The sequence below is a fragment of the Ursus arctos genome, unplaced genomic scaffold (genome assembly GCF_023065955.2).
Source record: "Ursus arctos isolate Adak ecotype North America unplaced genomic scaffold, UrsArc2.0 scaffold_6, whole genome shotgun sequence".
Taxonomy (NCBI): domain Eukaryota; kingdom Metazoa; phylum Chordata; class Mammalia; order Carnivora; family Ursidae; genus Ursus; species Ursus arctos.
In genome coordinates, this window is record NW_026623078.1 from 75,715,805 (window position 1) to 75,735,294 (window position 19,490).

Sequence of the window (19,490 nt, forward strand, 5' to 3'; positions counted from 1 at the left end):
ATGTCACCAAATGTCTCAAGCTTCAGCATCCTCGTCTGTAAACGGGGCTCATGCTGCCTGCCCCCAGAGTGCTGTGCGGCCACAGGAGATCAAGCTGTGAGGCCCGGCTCTCTGGCCAGCGCACCGTAGGAGCGCCGTAACTGCTGACTGTCTGCCTTCCTCTCAGGCACTCTTCTCTTTTGCCCTACCTGTGCTCCCACACAGCTATTCTGTACCTGCCTGAAGGAAAGCTCAGTCGAGACTTGAGTGGAGGTAAGGCGTCCTGCCCAGGGCCTGGACCCCAACCAGAAATCATCCCTTCCCACAGAGAATGCCCTGACACTGTTCTCGGGGTCCCTTCCCTCCCCATGTGGTCACCCCATGTCCAGGGGCAGGGAGGGCCATCTTCCAGCTGAAGCATGGGCCCTGAGCAGGAGGGGGAGAAGGAAGAAGGAGTGTGAGTGCAGGAAATAGGGAAAGGCAAGGATAAGACCCATGACTGCTACCTGGTATTTGGTGGGTACTCAATAAACCCTATGGAAAGAAGGAAGGGAAGGAGGGAGGGAGGAAAGAAGGAAGGAAGAAATGAAAAGTAGGCACACACAAGAGGGCTCTGCATGAGGTGGGAGCTTCAATAGGCCAGGACTGTGGCACCAGGACCTCCTGGGTAGGCAGAGGATCCGGGCAGACTGGCCCTGGGCAAAGGGCCTGGGCCCAGGAGCTGGGGGTGCCAATCCTCTCTCCACAGGCTCAGCCTACAGCTGAGCCATTGGTGAGGAGCCCAACTTCCAGGGCCTGCAGAGGCAGGTGGGTGCCCAGTTGCAGGACCTGGCCACGCTGCCCGCACCTGCTGCTAAGTGCCCTCCAAGAGCTGCTCCAAGACCCTCGGGCCCTGCAGAAACTCGAGGACGCAGTAAGGGGCCCATAGGCCAGACCGGGGACTGGGGACTGGGATCCAGGGAAGGGGGAGGAACAGGGAAATGAGAAGCAGGAATGGGATGTGCTCTGAGTCTCGGTAGTTCCCAACCTTGGATGGCACGGTGAGGCCAGCCCCCTGGTGACCAGGCACAAGCCTGTGCCAGCTTGTGTGTCAGCCACTCAGCATTTGCTCACAAAAGCCCAAAGGAGGGACCTGGCTCAGCACTGCTGGCATCAGAACCCAGGCTCATTCCATCATCACTGGCATCAGAGGGAACACAGTGCCAGGGGGTGGGGTACAGAAGCTTGGGTGGTTGGGTACGGGGTCAGAAGCCAGAGGAGGAGACCCACAGCCTGTCCTTGCTCCCCTTTGCCCTGCCCTGCAGATGGAACAGGCCCTGGACACTGGGGTGCTGGGACAGCTGGTTGGCCCTGGGGGCTCCATCCTAAGCACCGTCCGGAACCCCTCAGGCAGCCTGTTGACCTTGAAAGGCAGGGCCATCCTCTGCATTCTTAGAGCTCTCGTGGGTAAGACAGTTGCACAAGGGGCTAGGGTGGGGAGGAAGAGAGTCCAGAGGGAAGTCCTCCCAAGGGCCCTGCCCAGCAGCCCTGTGTTCCCTGCCCACCCTCTCTGAGTGAGCCTTCTCCCGTTTGTTCTGTGCTCTGGATGGTCTCAGGCCATTCCCACTCACATGTGATGCTCTGTCCAAGCTCTGTCCAAAGTCAGCATGGAAAAGCACAGCCCCCATTCTCTCATTTTGCTTGTGGTTAAGTGAGGGTAAGTGGCACTCACCTTGCAGGACGCTCCAGCCCTTCCTTCAGTGATGATTTACTGAGCACCAACTGTGTGTCCACAAGGCACCAGGAAAAATGGAGACAGCCACTCTCCTCTTTCAGTCTGTAGTGGGGACAAATGTCAAACCAATATAGAGAATTACCAACAGCATGAGAGTGTCTAACAGAGGCCCTGCTCCAACCCAGAATGGAGACGAGGCTCACAGAGGGAGCTAGGAAGGATCCCCACACTGGTGGCCCGTGGCATGGACAGAAGCACTGGGGCAGGCAGGAGGACAGAGGCTTTGAAGACTGGGCCAGTCTGTTCTGCTGTCACTTCAGGACATTGGATCATTTCCCAGAACCCCCTTCCCTGGGTTCTGGGTGAGAACCCCCCAAAAGAGGAATCAATGTGAGATGGGGGCCAGAAGTGAAGCAGCAGCCATTCATCTCTGAAGGCTCCATGATGGCCAGGTTCCCAGTGCCCAGATTCGCAGTGCTTCCTCCCAACTGCAAGTGCTGCTGACAGCAAGGCCTGGGCCCTGTCACCACACACAGAGAGGCCATAGCTCCCCATTGGCCTTTACCAGTAGCACCTTGACAGTCCCCTTCCCACTAGCCTTCACAACTTTCCACCTTGCTTCCTGCACTCCAGCCACGGCACTCCCTGTGCTGTCGTTGCTTGAACTAGTCAGACTTGCTTCTGCCTCGGGAGCTTTGCACTGGATGTTCCCTCTGCCTGGTATACTCTTCCCCCCAGATATTTCCAAGGCTGACGGTGTTTATTGTTTCTCATCAGTCTCCCCCTGCCAGAAGTGTAAGTGCCATGAAAGCAAGCATTATGGTTTGTATTACTCACATGCTCCATCTACTGAACACGTCTGTATATCACAGGTGCCCAACATCAGTTAGGTCCCTCCCCACGCATGAAAAGGAGATTGAGGGGCAGAGATGCCCACATGGGGCTAAAGGCATGCTGTTCCCCAAGACTGGAGCTTCATGTTTGGAATCAGGCCAGCCTGGGTTCTCATCGCAGTTTTGCCCCCGACAGGATGAGGAATCACCATTATCCTGGCTAATAACCACCTCGCAAAGCCTCTGGGGAGCAGATGAGCTAATATGAAAGCCCTTTATAAAACGAAGCCCACCATCTACCTTTCATGGATCGTGTTTTAGGGAAACTGGGGGGTTGGAAGGGGTGGCAACTTATTCAGCACTTCCAGGGCAGGCGCAGTTCTCACCTTCTTGAACCTTTCTCAGGAAGGATGGCCCAAGAGGTACCCAGTGGAGGTTGTCTCCACTTTAGGGCTCCAGTATCCCAGCCATTCCTGGGTTACTAGGGCCCACAAGGACACACACAGGATGTTTCAGATGCTCAGTGGCCCTCAACCCGTATCTCTCAACAGTGCTCAGTGACACCCAACATTGCTTGCTGACCCAGTCCTTGGAGAGGGGGATCATGCCCCAGCAACTGGAGCTGGTGAGAGCCTCCAGGATGGGGCATGGAGGGATGACATCTAGGGAAATATCCCAGGTGGTTTGTCAGGGCTCTGGTCCCCAGTCCCTTGAGAGCCCTTTATCAGCCCTCACTCACAGAGGGGTACTTCCTGGCTCTGACTTCTGAGCACCCAGGCCTGTGCAGCCTCTGCTGGGTGTGCCACATTCACTCATGTGTGGGTTGATTGATTATGCTGAATCCATACCTTGTACCACCAGGCCCTCTGCTAGGCCTGAGAATACAAAGGTGATGGGGTACCTAGGTGGCGCAGTCATTAAGCGTCTGCCTTTGGCTCAGGGCGTGATCCCGGCATTATGGGATTGAGCCCCGCATCGGGCTCTTCTGCTGGGAGCCTGCTTCTTCCTCTCCCACTCCCCCTGCTAGTGTTCCCTCTCTCTGGCTCTCTCTCTCTCTGTCAAATAAATAAAAATAAAATCTTTAAAAAAAAAAACAAAAAACAAAGGTGAAAGACGTTCAACCCCTCACAGTCTGGTTAAGGGACTATGTAAACCAGTGACAAAAGACATTTCCTGCTTTAGCTCAAACAGGAGGCTATGAGGACACCAACTACAGGGCTCAGGGGCATTTCCCAGGGGGGTTGACTCCTCCATGCAGTTCATGAACTCATGGATGAAAAGATGGGGGGGGGGGAGACAGAATTCAGGCAGAACAGTGCAGACAGAGGCTGGGAGCTATCAGGGAGTGTTGGAAACCAATGACTCCAGCCAGTGTGGGAAGGGCGGTGTTGGGAGTACACTATTTTGCCAAGCCTCAACTGTAGTGGGAGATGGGGGAGCACTGGCCCCAGGTCCCACCCTCAGAGTGGATTCCACTAATGCAGGGGCTGGGAGACCTGTTTGTTCATTCTGGGTGGTTCCTTGCAGGTGGTGAGCATCTTGGAGCCAAACTTTAATCAGATGGAGGAAACCACCTTCTCTCTCCCACTGGAAGTCCTCTCATCCGTGCAGAGTGAGGATGCAGTCCTCTCCCTGAGCCTAGTGGAGAGCTGTGGACTGCAGCTGCAGGCACCCAGCCAGCAACTCATGTGGGACCCTGACGTGGTGCCACAGCTGTCTGCACTCTGTGGGTCCCTCGCAGGGCTGCAGATGCTGGCTGCCCCCAGCCCTGTAGCCCTCTAAGCCAATGCCTGAGAAGGGTGCCACATCCTCCCCTAGGGTTCCAGTTCTGCCTCCAGGGAGCTGCTGGCCTAGGCAGCTGTAGGTGATTATGAGCTCCACCAGGACTGGCCCATCTCCTCCAACCCTTTCAGGACTGGTCTCCAGACATTAGTCACCCATCCAGATGCGAGGGGGCAGGGGCACCCATTAAAGTAGGGTCTCACCTTGGATTAGAATTCTTCCTTGAGAGGCAGTAGAAGCTGGTTCCAGAACAGCTTGGACTCCATCCACTGCCCCACCACGGACAGCTGTGTAGCTCTGGGCAAGTTACTCCCCTCTCTGTGCCTCCTTCTCCTGCAACATTACCCCCTATGAAATGGGGCTAAGAATCCCTAGCTCACCGGACCGTAGTGAAGACTTCAAAGTTGTACATAAAGTGCTCAGAACAGTGCTTGGCTGTCAGCTATTATTGCGTGACGTGGCTATTACTGATCGTCTGGCTACTCTGGAAGAAGCTGCGGGACCCTTCCCCAGCTGCACAGAGGACCTGCACAGAGGAGCTGCGTGCCGCTCACCCCGGCCTGCTTTCCCCGCGCAGGATGGAGATGGGGGAAAGTTCCACTCGGCCTGCGCGGGCCTGCGGCCTGGGACTCCTGGGCCGGGCCCTCCCCAGAGCCTTGTCTGGCGGTGGGAACTTGCGGGGTCATGGCCAGCAACGCCGCAGAGCGGCAACCGGACTCATTTCACAGTACGAAGTATCTTTGCTAAGACTTGCAGGACCCAACATGGCTGAGACGTGTAGGAGCTGTGAAGGAGTGCGCGTGCGTGCGCGTACGTCCGTGCGCGTGCGTGCTCTGCGTGCGCAGGGCGTGGGAAGGGAAGAGCCTGAGGACCCGTGGCGTTGCGGGTCATGGAGCCTCAGCTTAGTTCTGTTGACTTGGCGGAGCCCCTCCACAGCCGGAACAAAGCCCGGGACACGTCCCCTTGGTTTTGGCCAGGCCCGGCAGTCACAGTATATGTTCGTTTCCCCTGATAAAACTTACTTAACAGTCAAAACAATGGCCCTTGTAAAAAAAAAATGAAAGTCTCAGAAATACACGAAGAACATTTGAATCTCCGTAACTCCACTCCCCAGATATAAGCAGTATCGATATTTTGGTAACATTTGCCCTTCAGTATTATTCCCATGCATTCACACAAATCATCTTGCAGGTAGCTGTGTGAACTTAGGCAAGTTTCTTAACCTCTCTGAATTTGTTTCCTCTCCTGTAAAGCAGGGGTAGAAGTATCTCGGGCTAGAGAATAGCATCAAAAGGACGTGACTGTCAAGTGACTTGTGAGCTGGACCCCGCCACTCCCAGGCTCCTCACCCCCTCCCCTGTCCTTGGAACGAGGGTTCCACTTGCCTTTCCTGCTCTCAGAGGCTGCTCCAAGGACATAGCCTTGAGATGGTGATGTGATGTTGAAAACACCTGCATTGTGTATAAATGAGCACAGTTAGAGCCTCTCTATAAACTTTTAAGATTTGGACGGTACCTGCAGGGGTCCATTCGTCCTGTTGCAGCTCAAGACCAGACCCGTATGTAAGTTCCCTCCACTGACATTAAAAGTACCCACCTGGAGTGGCCTGCTGCTTTCTTAGGTCTCTCTCCCAGCCCTCTGATGACAGGGGCCAGTTTCAGATCATACCCAGGAAGCCGAAGCTCCCAAGAGCTTGTGAACCAGCACTCCATGTGTTTGTACCCCTTCAATAACATGCTCACATGCAGTGGCCCCTCAAAATAATCCTCCTCCCTTCGTAGGACCCCCCTGGAGAGTCCCCCCCTAACAGGACTCACAGGAAAGCTCTTGTCTAAAACCCCCTTTCAGCAGCTAAGTCAGAGTCTCCAGGAGCTGTGAGCTTGTGGCCAGCAGAGAAGGCAGGATAGATGAGCTGCCTTGCAGCCATGGGGGTCTAAAAGAAGAAGCATCTCTCTGCCTTTGACCACCCCTGTGCAGCTCTCCCCTTTCTTTGGACCTCCCAAAAGCACATAGGGCATAGCCTGCAGGCCAATGTTGCCTGAGCAGCTTTTCCAGGTCTGAGGTGGGATCTTAGAAGTAGGGAGAATGGGTCATAAAGCCACTGACAGGCAGAAGGGGGACCAGAACCCATACAGTGGACTTTCCCCTACCCAAACCGTTTTGGTGTCCACCTTCCACCCCCCTCCCATCTCCCAGCCTCTCACTGCCTTATGCTCTTGGGAGAAATACTCCCCCACCGGGGCTGGAATCTCAGGGCAAAAGCCCTCAACTAGTGAAAGATGCTAGTGCTTACTGAGCCAGAGATAATCTCCCTGCTCCTGCAAAATATGCTCCACTCGCCTCCTTCCCACTTCTTTCCCACCCCATCCCTCCTTCCAGGCATTCAAGCCCCACACTTGGATCCTTCTTGACACCAACCTGCTGGGGATGCCTGTGGCGCTCCCTCAAAATATACAGAATCTGGTTCCTTCTCACTGCAATAATCTGCCATTATTTCTTGCCTCGATTGATTGATTGATTGCCTCTTGCAATTCCTTAACTGGTCTCCTTGCTTCTGTCTTGCCTCATCTCAGTCTGTTCTTGGCAAGGCAATTAGAGAGTTAGAGTTAAACCTCATCAAATATATCAGTTTATATCATTCCTCGCTTAGAGCCCTCTGATGACTCAGGGCAAAAGCCAAAGTCTTCTGGTGGTTGCTATGGCTTTAAGTGATATGATCCCATTACCCCTCTGACCGCGCTTCCCTCCCTGACTCCCTCTGCTCCTCAGGCACTCTCTTGCTTTGAGGTGTCTGCACGTGCTCTCAGCTTTGTCTGTCAGGGACACCTTTCCCGATACCCTCACTGATAACTGCCTTCCCTCCTTCAGTTTTGGCTCACATATTACCTTCCTAATGAGACCTACCTTTGTCCACCCTATTAAATTGCTAACTGATCCACTGCCCAGTACTCCCAATCTACTTAAATTTTCCCATAGCCCTTAGTATCTTCAACTGTACTGTATAGCGACTGAAATCAATCTAGTAATTGACTCCATCTAGACACTGGGAATACAGCAGTGCAGGGAACAGACCTGGTCCTGCTCTCATGGAACCGACCATCTGGGGTATGACACAGACACTAAACAAAAATTCCACGATCATTTTGTTAATTCCTGCCATGGTGAGTGATATGCAGGAGACTACCGACACTGGTTAGGGGAATCCAGGGCCTCCTCAGAGCTGAACGTGACCTAGGATTCCACTTTGGTCAAGCACATTGATCAACAGCATGACTTTCCCAGGTGTCACTGACAAATGTGCTACTTTGGGAGATATGTCTGAGGGCAGAAGGAGAAGAATAAAGAATGGGGTGGCAAGAACAGCAGGGGCCAGGCCTCATATTGTTGTAACCTTTGACGAACTACAGATGGGTGCTGGTGGATAAATACTCCCCTTGAATGCCTCCAGAAGGACAGATCCAAGGGGCTTTCTACAAAGCTCCCCAGAAGGGCCAGGGACACAGAATCCCAACTTGAGAACCCAGCCTTGTATTGACTTTCCCTGTTTCACTCTGCCCAGCCCCTGGTTCTGCTCCCTGGGACCTCCTCCCAAAATCACCCACAGCACACAGCCCCTACTCGTGCTCTGCTTCCCGTGGACACCCCGGGCTACAACAGCAGGTTCAGGGATAAGTGCAGTGGAGACAAAAACAGAGTAAGAGTAGTGCGAAGTGCCTGGGAGGCTGTCATTTTCAACAGCAGGGATCAAGGTAGGCCTCCCTGGAAGGGAACATCTGCACAAAGACAGAGGGAATGACCCATCCACAATCTCAGTAGGGGGACCTGCCACTGCAAAGGACTTGGGACAGTGGAGTGACCACCCTGTGCTCAAGGAACAGCAAGCTTAGCATGCCCAGGGCTGATGAATGCAGAGTGAAGGAGACACACGATACCTGCACACATGCGTGATGTGTGTACAAGGCTTGTCTTCACACCATTGTTTACAATAGTCTGGAAACAATCAGAGTCCATCAATTAGGGGAATGGTTAAGTAAGTAATGGTACATCCATACAATGGACTACTACACAGCATTCAAAAAGAATGAAAACACTCTTTATATAAAAATATGGAACAATTTGCAATTTGTATTAAGTGAATAAAGCAAAATGTGGAATTATGCATATAAGAAGTTGCATTTGGGTAAGGGGATGGAAGAATAAATATGAATGACATAGAATTTTAAGTCTATTGCACTTACAAAAGCCATACTATTTCTCCTATAACCACACATTATTGAGGAATTTCTCAAAAAAAATATATTGAAAGAGACTGGTGTTTTGTGTCAACATATTCAGACCACACAGTGGAGAACATACACCCAACATTAGCTTCTACCATGGCTTCTTCTATCTGAACGCTCTCTCCAAACACCCAGAACATGCTGCCCTCCTCCATTCAGGCCCCACCCAGCACCCATCATTACAGAGCTAGGAACAGTCTAAGTGGGCTCTGGAGAGGTACTTACTAAATGTTGACTGACATAAAGATGTGCCTGTGAACACAATAACTGAAGCAATGTATCAGTATACTGGAGCTTGATGTTTAAAATCATTGTGTTGCTAATTTTCATTTCAAATAGGCAGTGAACCGCCTGTCCCCTTAGAAAACTGGAACTATCATGCAGTGTTTATTAGTTATAGGATCTTTAAAGGGTTCAATAAAATTGAGCAGCTTTGCCTAGCACCCTCACTGACTGAGGGAAGTAGAACTGGTACTGTTGACTTCTCTAGAATAAATGGAAAACAATACAAGTTAATGGACAGGACACTTGGAATAGACTGGGCTGTTTTTAGTACAGTTAAATGCCATGATGGACCTAGTAAGACTGACAGCGAGCACTTCTGACATGTACAGGGCATTACGGGCATTATCTAGAATAATCCTCAGGGCCGCTGTAGAGGGGTAGGTATCTCGAGTTTTATGCATTTTGTAAATGAGGACGTGGACTCACTCAAAGTCACACTGAGTTAAACTCCAGTGCACCAACTCCAAAGTCTGTTTTAACTGTTCACATTCCTATTGCCTTTTGCAGATAGTATATACAAGACATGTAGTATATGACGTGGCATTAAACGTGAGAGATTTTGTTTCAATTCTCTCATTTTACTGATGACGCAGAATTCCAAAGTGATGCGGCTTGAGTTTCCTGATTCTTAATGCACAAATCCTTCTATGCCATCTTCTGTGATCACAGTGTGCTCTACTTTTGAAATATGCTCTGTAAGGGATTATATGAATTTATGGAATGGAGTTAACTGCAATCTCAAATGGAACCAGAATGGCATTTTTAACTCCAAAGACCTAGATTTGAGCACAAATGCTAACTATCTTTATAAGTCTAAAATATTTGGGGCAATCTTAAAATAGTCGAGTGCTTTTTAATCCCAATCTGTAAGGGGGAAAATAGAGGACTGAAATGTCCTGCTCATCCACATGAGGGCTGTAGAAATGGGGCAGTGGTGAAGAGTCATGATGCAATGGGTACTTTGTATGGTGAGGGAAGACGGAAGAGTGCACATGCACTGGCCTGAGAGCAGCAGAGAGATACCGAGCAGGGCTGTGTTTTAGAGGGGAAGAGCGAGTGAAAGGAGGCTGGCTCTGAGTGACCTAAGATGCACCAACGCAGAGTAGGGTCCCACCTCCCTTCAGTACGCAGGGCAGACCCCGCCAACTCACCCTGGCCCTCTTTCTTGATGAGCCCATGGCCAGTCCCATAATCCTTCACTCTAGGATGGACGTAATGAGTAAGAGATCAGACTTGGTAGGTGGGAAGTTGCCCGTTTGGTCTCTTTGGCCATCTGAACAGCAGCTATTAGACCTGAAATTAAATCCGTGGCAGCAGGGATGGCTCCTTTCATCACACTGCAGCACAGCACTTCCAGCACACCTGGTTCTCGAATAAACCTGCTCTTGTGACTAGCGGAGGGGTCGGCAAACTCTTTCTGTAAAGGGCCAGACAGTAAATATTTTAGCCTCTGAGGGCCATATGGCTTCTGTCACAAGAATTCCATTCTGCTGTTGTAGTGCAAAAATAGCCAAAAATAATACATAAACAAGTGAGTGAGGCTGTGTTCCAATAAAATTTTATTTGTGGACACTGGAATTTGAATTTCGTATACTTCACACATGCCATGAAATAGTCTTTTGATTTTTCTCAACCTTTTAAAAATGTAGAAGGTATTCTTAGTTCACAGGCTGTATAAACATAGGTGGTGGGCGGATCGGCCCGCAGACCAGTTTGCTAGCCCTCAGCCTGGAGTTAGAGATTTTTCTACTTCTTTTCCAATATGCGCAGCATGAGCTGTGCTGACCGCAAAGGCCATAGCAGTATTGCTTTCTCTCTTCCAGCTGCCTCATTATTTTGTACTTGTATTCATTCACTCCATTCGAGCGTTCGCTTGGCCCCTACTCCAGTCTGGGCACTGTGCAAGATCCTTGGTGCACAGAGGGAAAATCAGACACAGCTCTTTTCCGAGTTCTCACAAAGTCAGAAAAGGTACCCACAAGTGCAGTCAAATATCAGAGGTGTTGGCCGAGACACCTGTGTTAGATTCCGAGGGCTGCCATGACAAATTACCACAATTGTGGTAGAAATGTGTCCTCTCATGGTCCTGGAGACCAGAAGTCTGAAGTCAAAGTGGTGGCAGCGTTGGTTCCTTCGGGAGACTCCCTTCTTCTGGAGGGAGCACCTGTCCCATGACTCTCTTCCAGCTTCAGGTGATTGCCAGCCATTCTTAGTTCCATGGCCTCTCGGTGCGCTGCTCCGATCTGCCTCCATCTTCACATGGCCTTTTGCTGTGGTTTTCCCCTTCTTTTCTAATGATTTGTCATTGGATTTAGGGCCTGTTCTAATTCAGGATGATCTCATCTCCAGATCCTTAATTTTATCTGCAAATACCCTTGTTCCAAATAAGGTTGTATTTTCATGTGCCAGGTAGACCTATCTTTAGGCCACTATTTAACCCATTACAATATTCTTAGAAGACTGGGGTTAATGTTATCCTGAAGGCTTCATGAAGGTCTCAAAAAAATGAGAGCTCCTGTTCGTCAGATGGATGTGAGGGAGGAAGGGGAGGGCACGTTCGGGGACCAGCCAGAGTTAGCGAGGTGTGACGCCGCATGCAACTTGTAAACTGCAGGCAGCTGAGCCTGGCTGGAGAAGAGCAGGGTATGCGCTGGGAGAGCGTGAGATGAAGGCCAAGGAGGTCAGCAAGGAGTCCACGGTGACGCTGTGGGCATCATGATCCAGCACCATTAAGCCAGAAGGATTTGGTGGGAGCCTCTGGGACTCCTTCCACTTCAAATGCAGCAGAGCTCAGACACTCCAGACACTCATCACACCACCAGCACAGCGGGACTAGACAACTTTTAAGCTGCTTCTCCCAATCAGGACATTTCAATCTCTTGATTAAGGTTTTATGATCTTCAAACAACACACATGCTGGTTTTCTACCATTTGTGTCAAGGTTTGTGGCTTCCAGCCCGTCTTACACGCACACTCCTCCCAGTGTTGAGGGCTGCTCTTCCTGCCACCCTCTTCGCCTCCTGTGACTACCCTCTTACTCCAGGGAACTGTGAGTCAGGCAAGTGCAGTTTTCCTCCAACAACTACAACCATACAAGAGTAAATCAAGAGTAAAATGCAAGTTAACGACAAGATCACTGGTCTTACTGCATTTAGCAAGATTTTAAAAGCAATTAAAACTACCTACATAGACAGTAATGAAGAAAAATGCTATTACAAAGAAACAGCTCTCCTTTACAAAAAGGGGAAATGATTTGTGTATGCATTCCACTAAAATAACACGGGGAAGGCTTTACAAGCCTAAAAACAAAATACCAGTAAACCAAGCCACACTTAGAAAAATGAAAGCTGATTTTTATTTTATCATCAACAGCCATTCTTTAAACATGAACATGCATACGTAATATTCTACGCACACATCACAGTTTTTAACGTTAGTTAATAAAGGTTAAACACACAACATACATCCTTACAAAAAAAGTCAAATGCAAACTTAAAACTTTAAACAAAAGTCTTACTAATTTAAAAAAAGTTTGTGTTGGGTACCATTTGTACAACACAGTTAATTTAAACATTTTCATTTTGGCTGCACATGAAAAAAGCGGCAGTAGAAAATAAAGTCATTGAGGGTTTTTAAATAGCAGAATAGGCAGTTTTGCCATGCAGGAGAAGCAATATTAAATATTAGTTTTCAAAAAAAAATCCACATTTAAAAATATTTAGTTCAAGTCACAGAATTTTTCTCAGTAGAGATCCCAATGCAATGCATAATTAGCTGCCTTAGCTGGCCCGTCTGAAAGGACAACTTCCCTTCAGAGTATGACTTTACTGATTTTGGCACAGAAAAGAAGTCTTAAGAACGAGAACATGATTAAAAAAGAGGGAAGAGGAACAGAGGCAAGAAATAAAAAGCAAGAGTACATGAGATAGTAATTGCAATCACTAAAAACTGTGCATTCCCAGTCACTGCAGAATACTGTCTTCCGTCCACAGCAGGTGCGCACTCCTCGACTGTTACTGCAGCATGGACTTGATTTGCTTGGAGGTAGTCTCATCATTCAAATGTTTTGTTGTGTACCTAAAGGTAAAAAACAAAACAAAACACAGCAATTTTAGGGAATTTTTAAAAAAACCATTACCTGCACCGGGTTCTAGAATTATTACAAGATGAGCAAATAGGCAAATCTTCTCTCACAGAATTGTGCCTTTGATTTCCAGCTTCAACTGGGTTCAGGTTCTGCCTCGCTTAGCCTCCCTACCAGCTTTTAAACAGAAGATCCACGAGCTGTGTTACTGAGTCCCAACGACCTTGTTGAAATGATCTGGTTAAATTCTAAAGGACCACTCAGCTGCACCTCTCACTCAGAGGAAAAGAGTCCTTGCTCCATCTCAGGGACTGACAAATTACACCCGGTGGCCCAATCTAACCCTCTACCTATTTTTGTATGGGCTGTGAGTGAATTAGATTTTTATAATTTTAAATGAATGGGGAAAGAAATTGAAAGAATAATATTTCATGTTAACATCAAGGTTATATGAAATGTAAATTTCAGTGTTTTACAAAAGTTTTAATGGAAGACAGCTATACTGATTCACTTCAGGATAACCTACGGTTAACTTCTTGCTACAGTGGCAGAGTAGCTGTGACAGAAACCATGTGGCCCCAAACCCTAAAATGTCTGTTGACCCTCTAGCCCTTTACAGAGAAATATGCCGAGTCCCATTCTAGTCCCAAACCGTCACATCCCAAAATGTCCCAATACTCTACGTGCCTTGTTTCCAGCTAGACAGGTTTTGCTATAGGCATGAAAACACAAGAATCATAGAGTGACCACTGCTTTATGAGAGGATTCACCATGGGAGCCCTTTAATAGCCCAAAGTCAGTGAGTAAGCCTGTTATGTGTCCAGTACTGTTCCAGGAGCTTAGAGCCTGGCAGGGCAGACAGACGGTAATACACTCATACCAGGGGCAAAGGAGGAAAATACTAGACGAGGCCTTACAAGCCAGAAAAGCCCAGCGCACAAGGATACCGCAGGCCACAGTGAGGAGTTGGGAGGTTATTCTAAGTGCAGTGAAAGCCAGTGGAAGATATTAGGTAGGGCAGTGATGTGGGATTTCATTTAGGTTCTGGAAGGACTGCTCTGGCTGTTGAGGAAGAACCGTAGGGAGCAGAGCAGCAGCACAGGGACCAACTGGGGGCCGCTCCAGGGGCCTCAGTGAGAGACGACCAAGGCCTGGAGCAGATGAGCAGCAGGGAAACAGGTGCTCAATGCTTGAATGTGGGACAATTCAGACAGAACTTAACGCTGGACCAGTTAATTTGGCTTATAAGAATTTCATATATAATCTTTAAGGAATAGATCATTTTAAGCAAGTACACACAGATGGTCTCTGTGTCTTCAAGAAATTTAAACCCAGTTCTTGTTAGTTTCATTTCAAATCAATTTGAAAATTGAAGAAAGTACCTGAAGTCAAATCCTTGGAGAGGTAAGGACACAAACATGTACTTATTAAGTACCTGATATATTCTCAACAATTTTACTTAGAAGTCACTTCCAAATTGTTCACATGTTACTGAAGAGACACCAGAGCACCTGGCATGTGATAGCTGCTCCATTAGTACTTGCGGAAGGAAGACAAGAACGCAAGCAGCCAGGCTGGAAAAATAATCCATAAAGGAATATTTGCATTAAGTGGCAGGTGATGTAGCCGAGACTAAAGCCTTCTGTTTTCTTTTCCAAGTGCAGATAAAGTGTATATATAGCTGCACACAAGCCTCCTGATGTCAGGAAATAAAATGTTTAACATCCTTCTCTTCACTTCCGCTTTTTCCCCTTTCCTTTATGGGCCTGAATAGGGGAGAGGGCCAGGCAAGTGGCACACCAACATTTCTACTTCGAGTGGTTGTTAGCACCGCTAGTCAGCAATGTTCTGTGACATTCCAGGAGTTGTGAGTGCTTTCCTCTCTACCAGACACAAGTTCTTGCTGCTTCTGCGGAACGTGACCATGCATTTCTGGCAGTTCTCAGATCCTTCCCCCAAGCGGGACTGATTAGAGGGAGGCCTGTCACATCACCACATTCTTCTCAAGAAATGGCCAGGAACTGGGGCACCTGGGTGGCTCAATGCGCCAAGCTGTTCGACTCTTGACTTCAGCTCAGGTCATGATCTTGGGGTTGTGAGGTGGAGCCCCACGTCAGGCTTTGCACTGGGCCTGGAGCCTGCGTGGGATTCTCCCTCACCCTCTGCCCCTTCCTCTCTAAACAAACAAAAAAACCAAACCAAACCAAAAAACCGAGAAGAGAAAGGAAGAGAAGGGAAGGGGAGGGGAGAGGGGAGTAAAGAAGGAAAGAACGAATGAAAAGGGCAGGAATACCTAACACATGTGAAAATAACGTACAGACACATGTGGCCTTATCTCACTTTGTGCCTAACAACAAAGTTCCTCTCTGAGTACATATGTCTTTTCTAGCAAAGAAAATCAACTATTATCTACCTTTCCTCTAAAATGTAATAAAGAGTGCAGTTATTTAGCACGGAATCTTAACTCCCAGCTCTAGCTTGCTCTCTCATGATCAAGGCACTTGGTTCCATTTTTTCACCTGTAGAATGTAGGCACGCCTTGCTGCTTTTCTGTAACTACATTCTGTAAGTTGGAGGCACTACATAGAGAAGCATTCAAAATAAACAGCATATACATGTGTACACATTAAAATTTAAAGTTTTTTAGGGGCGCCTGGGTGGCACAGTGGTTGCGCGTCTGCCTTCGGCTCAGGGCGTGATCCCGGCGTTATGGGATCGAGCCCCACATCAGGCTCCTCCGCTATGAGCCTGCTTCTTCCTCTCCCACTCCCCCTGCTTGTGTTCCCTCTCTCGCTGGCTGTCTCTATCCTGTTGAATAAATGAATGAAATCTTTAAAAAAAATAAATAAATAAAAAATAAAGCTTTTTAAGTTATTGGGGCGCCTGGGTGGCTCAGTCGGTTAAGCATCTGCCTTTGGCTCAGGTCATAACCCCAGGGTCCTGAGATCGAGCCCCACGTCAGGCACTCTGCTCAGCAGGAAGCCTGCTGCTTCTCCCTCTCCCTCTGCCTGCTGCTCCCCCCTGCCTGTGTGCTCTCTGTCAAATAAACAAATAAAATCTTTAAAAATTAATCAGTCAAATTTTTTAGTTATTAACTGCTGACTGAGGAACACGATGGAGTGAGCATCTCTAGTAAAGCAGCTACTCAGAAAGTAATTCCACAAAAGTATCTCCCATTTTGTAGAGGTGTCAATAACAATTAACAATTGCACAGCACTTCTGGGATTGCCAAATGCTTTTTAAATAGTATCTCCTTTGCTCTGAGTGAAGCACGTTAAGGGCTGTGGTAATTTAGTTTGAGCAGTGTTTCTCAAAGTGCCAGCGTTATATAAGCTAGGGCGTTTACTTATAAAATGAGGTGCCTGAGCCCCATCCCAGACCTAAGGAGAGAGACTCTCTGGGGGATGGTGACCTGGGGATCTGCATTTTCACCTCCTTCCCAGTTACTTCAAAGCACTCCAGGGTTCAGTCACAAGGAAACCTAAGGCTCAATGATACAGCATCAAGCATATGGGATTTTCAGAATGAAATCCTAAATGTGAAAACAGATTCCAACATTTATTAGCTATACAATCTCTGAGTCTCTCAAGAACTCAAGGTAACTGTTTGTACAATGGAGACAGCCCCAGCACCTCATATCCATCACCTACCTCACAGAGCTGTGGTGTGGATTAAGTAAAGTCATACATGTGAATCTGTATACGAATGTACATTGATACAAAAATGCTACTAACTGTAACCACTACCACACAGCATCAAGGGCACCCATGAACCTTACAAAACTTCCCAGGTGAAAAAGAAAGAACCAGACATGTAACACATTCACTATGTATAAAAACAGTTGGACAGTTATCTCTAACAAAACCTTCATCTGCTACTTTCCATTAGTTATGTGAAATGAAAACTGAGAACTGACAGGTGGCTCTTGCCTCAATGGTGCTTTTCTTCCCCTTTCCCTCAAACACAGACTGCTGTGTGCGAGGCTTCAATTCCACCTCTCACTTAGCCCCGCTGTGGGGTGCTGCCTTAATTCTAGAAAAGGCCCAACTACCTTTAAATTCTGAAAAACAAAAGCAAACTCTGAGTTTTTAATGTGTGGAACACCGTCCCTTCAAGGTAAAGAAATATAACACCAGACCCGGGGAGCCTGGGTGGCTCAGTCAGTTAGGCGTCTGCCTTTGGCTCAGGTCATGATCCCAGGGTCCTGGGATTGAGCCCCGCATCAGGCTCTCTGCTCAGTGGGTAGCCTGCTTCTATCTCTCCCTCTGCTGCTCTCCCTGCTTCTGTTCTTTCTCTCTCTAGTAAGTATAAAAATCTTAAAATAACATAACATAACATAACATAACATAACATAACATAACATAACATAACACCAGGCACTCCTAGACTTTAAGTCCCTCTTCCTTTTCAAAGCAGGTTTCCTGTCGTTGGCTGGCTTCACAGAGTCTCACCAGCAGGAATGAAGGGTCTTGGGAGAAAAAACAGGCTGACTGGGACCCAGGGAGTCTTCAGAAAGGGATCATGTAGTAAGATTCACCATACCATGACATGGATAAAACCAATGAGGTTTATGTTGTAAAAACCTCCAGAGTAAAAAACTCCCACAAGTTGTGGTTTCTGCAGGCTTATGGTTGAAATAGTTTGACATTATGAGGCTTTTTATTGTTATATTATGGTCCTGAATCATTCTGGTATTTGTTTAGAATTGACCTCCTTTACTCAGGTAGTCACTGCTTGCAGAATACTTTTCATAATCCTAATAAAAGCATTTAATGGCTCCATTCAGCTGAAATGACACATACAGCACAGAATTCTGCTTTACGGTGCACCAAGTGTGACTAAGCATTCAAGAGGAATAATGACCTGTTTTTTGCTCATTAAACGTGAGAAACTTAATACTGAACTGGAAATTATTTTTGCGTATCATATGAACTACAGTGCACTACACTGAAAAGCAAAGATGGCCCGTGACCTCAAAAGTCTCTATATAAATACAACTGTGCTCGTGTAATTTTGTGTTTAAACACAAAATAATGGAGCAATAACCAAATTATCTTTTATGTTAGGAAAATTATACTATAAAATAAATCTCTGTAGTCAAGACGTTACAATATGCTGAGATTTGCATTTAAAAATATTCCAGCCTTCAAGACTCTGGCTGGCTCAGTCAGTAGAACATGCAACTCTTGATCTCAGGGTCATGAGTTCAAGCACCATGCTGGGCCTAGAGCTTACTTAAAAAAAAATAAAAGAAAAAGAATCTTGTCTTAAAAAGAAAGAAAAAATTCCAGCATTCTTTGGAGCTACAGTAAGACATCAAGTAGATTTAAGCTGAGAAAAGATAGCAAATAACTCCTTATTTTCATTATAAGAAATATTATAAGAAATATACAAAAGTAATAAAGGTATCTGTGAAACTAGAAATGTAATTACACTATATTAAGGAAAAAGAGCTCGTTTTTGTAGAAGAGTTGTTATGGTACTGTATTTGTAAAAAGGTAAGTATCACAGAGCTGCGACTATCTGTACGTGTAAAGAAAAAGCTCTACAAGACTATATACCAAAATGTTAATAGCAGTTTATTTCAAAAATAGTGAGATTATGTGATTTCCTTATTTTGCTTTAAATTTTCCTGTGTTTGTGAAATTTTATTTACAATTAGCATGTTGTACATTCATGAAAAAAATTAAAAAATAAACATCCCAAGACAATCAAAAAATGAAAGCCAAAAATCTTTGGCAAAGAAATAAAGCTGCTATTTTCATGTGAGTGCCCCCCCCCCACGCACACTCTCTTTATTGTGAAAATACTGTAACCAATATTTGAAAGCAAGATTGCCAATAAGCAAAATGAGATCTTCCCATTTCTAACACGAACATGTACATTCATATTTTTCGTACTAGTACTATTCACATTTTGAAGCATTTTCTTAGGTATTTTTTCTATAATATGCACATGTACATATACACACCTGAGAGCATTTAGAAGACCTTCTACACTATTGGGAGGTTGGTCCTTTAGAACTTTGATACAACCTTTCATCTAAGGAGAAAAGAAAACAGAAAAGGTAAAAATGTTTGTTTTCTCATATAACATTATCTCAAAACAGTAATACTTAAATTAGCACAACTATGGAACTCATGAGAAATTACATTCTAGAAATGTCAAAATCATTTTTTTTAAAAGAGGGGAAAAAAAACTACCAATTGTTATTTTCGGTTTCTCTGTCAAACAAAACTTTTTTAGAACTGAATCGGTCAAACAGAAGCACCATGCACACGAATGAGAAAACAAAGGATGGGCCAAGGGAGGACTTCCTGGAAAAGGTGTGGAGCAGCCTTTGAGAGGACAGAATAGACACGCTGCCAAGGAACAGATGAGCCTTTCTAGGTAGACAAACATCTTGGCAAAAATAATAAAACTTATCACACACTGAGAACAGAATTTTGCAAGGCTGAAATGACTAGCATAGGGGAGTTTACAGAGGGCCTCACAAGCCAAGGAAGACTCAATTGTAACTAATGGGGTAGGGA

At 46.9% G+C, this 19,490-nt stretch overlaps 1 protein-coding gene across 11 annotated transcripts in view; it reads right to left on the reverse strand.

Annotated features, from left to right (window-relative positions):
* Positions 1–10,409: 10,409 nt before the first annotated feature.
* CYRIB (CYFIP related Rac1 interactor B) overlaps positions 10,410–19,490 on the reverse strand; it is a 142,560-nt gene continuing 133,479 nt past the window's right edge. For all 11 annotated transcript variants that reach the window (XM_048212470.2, XM_057307727.1, XM_048212471.2 and 8 more), the window contains 2 exons: positions 18,929–18,999; positions 10,410–12,950 (listed from right to left, as the gene is read on the reverse strand). In XM_048212470.2, the coding sequence (XP_048068427.1) occupies positions 12,887–12,950; positions 18,929–18,999 (135 nt within the window). In that variant the 3' untranslated portion in view covers positions 10,410–12,886. The remainder of the gene's footprint in view (positions 12,951–18,928; positions 19,000–19,490) is intronic.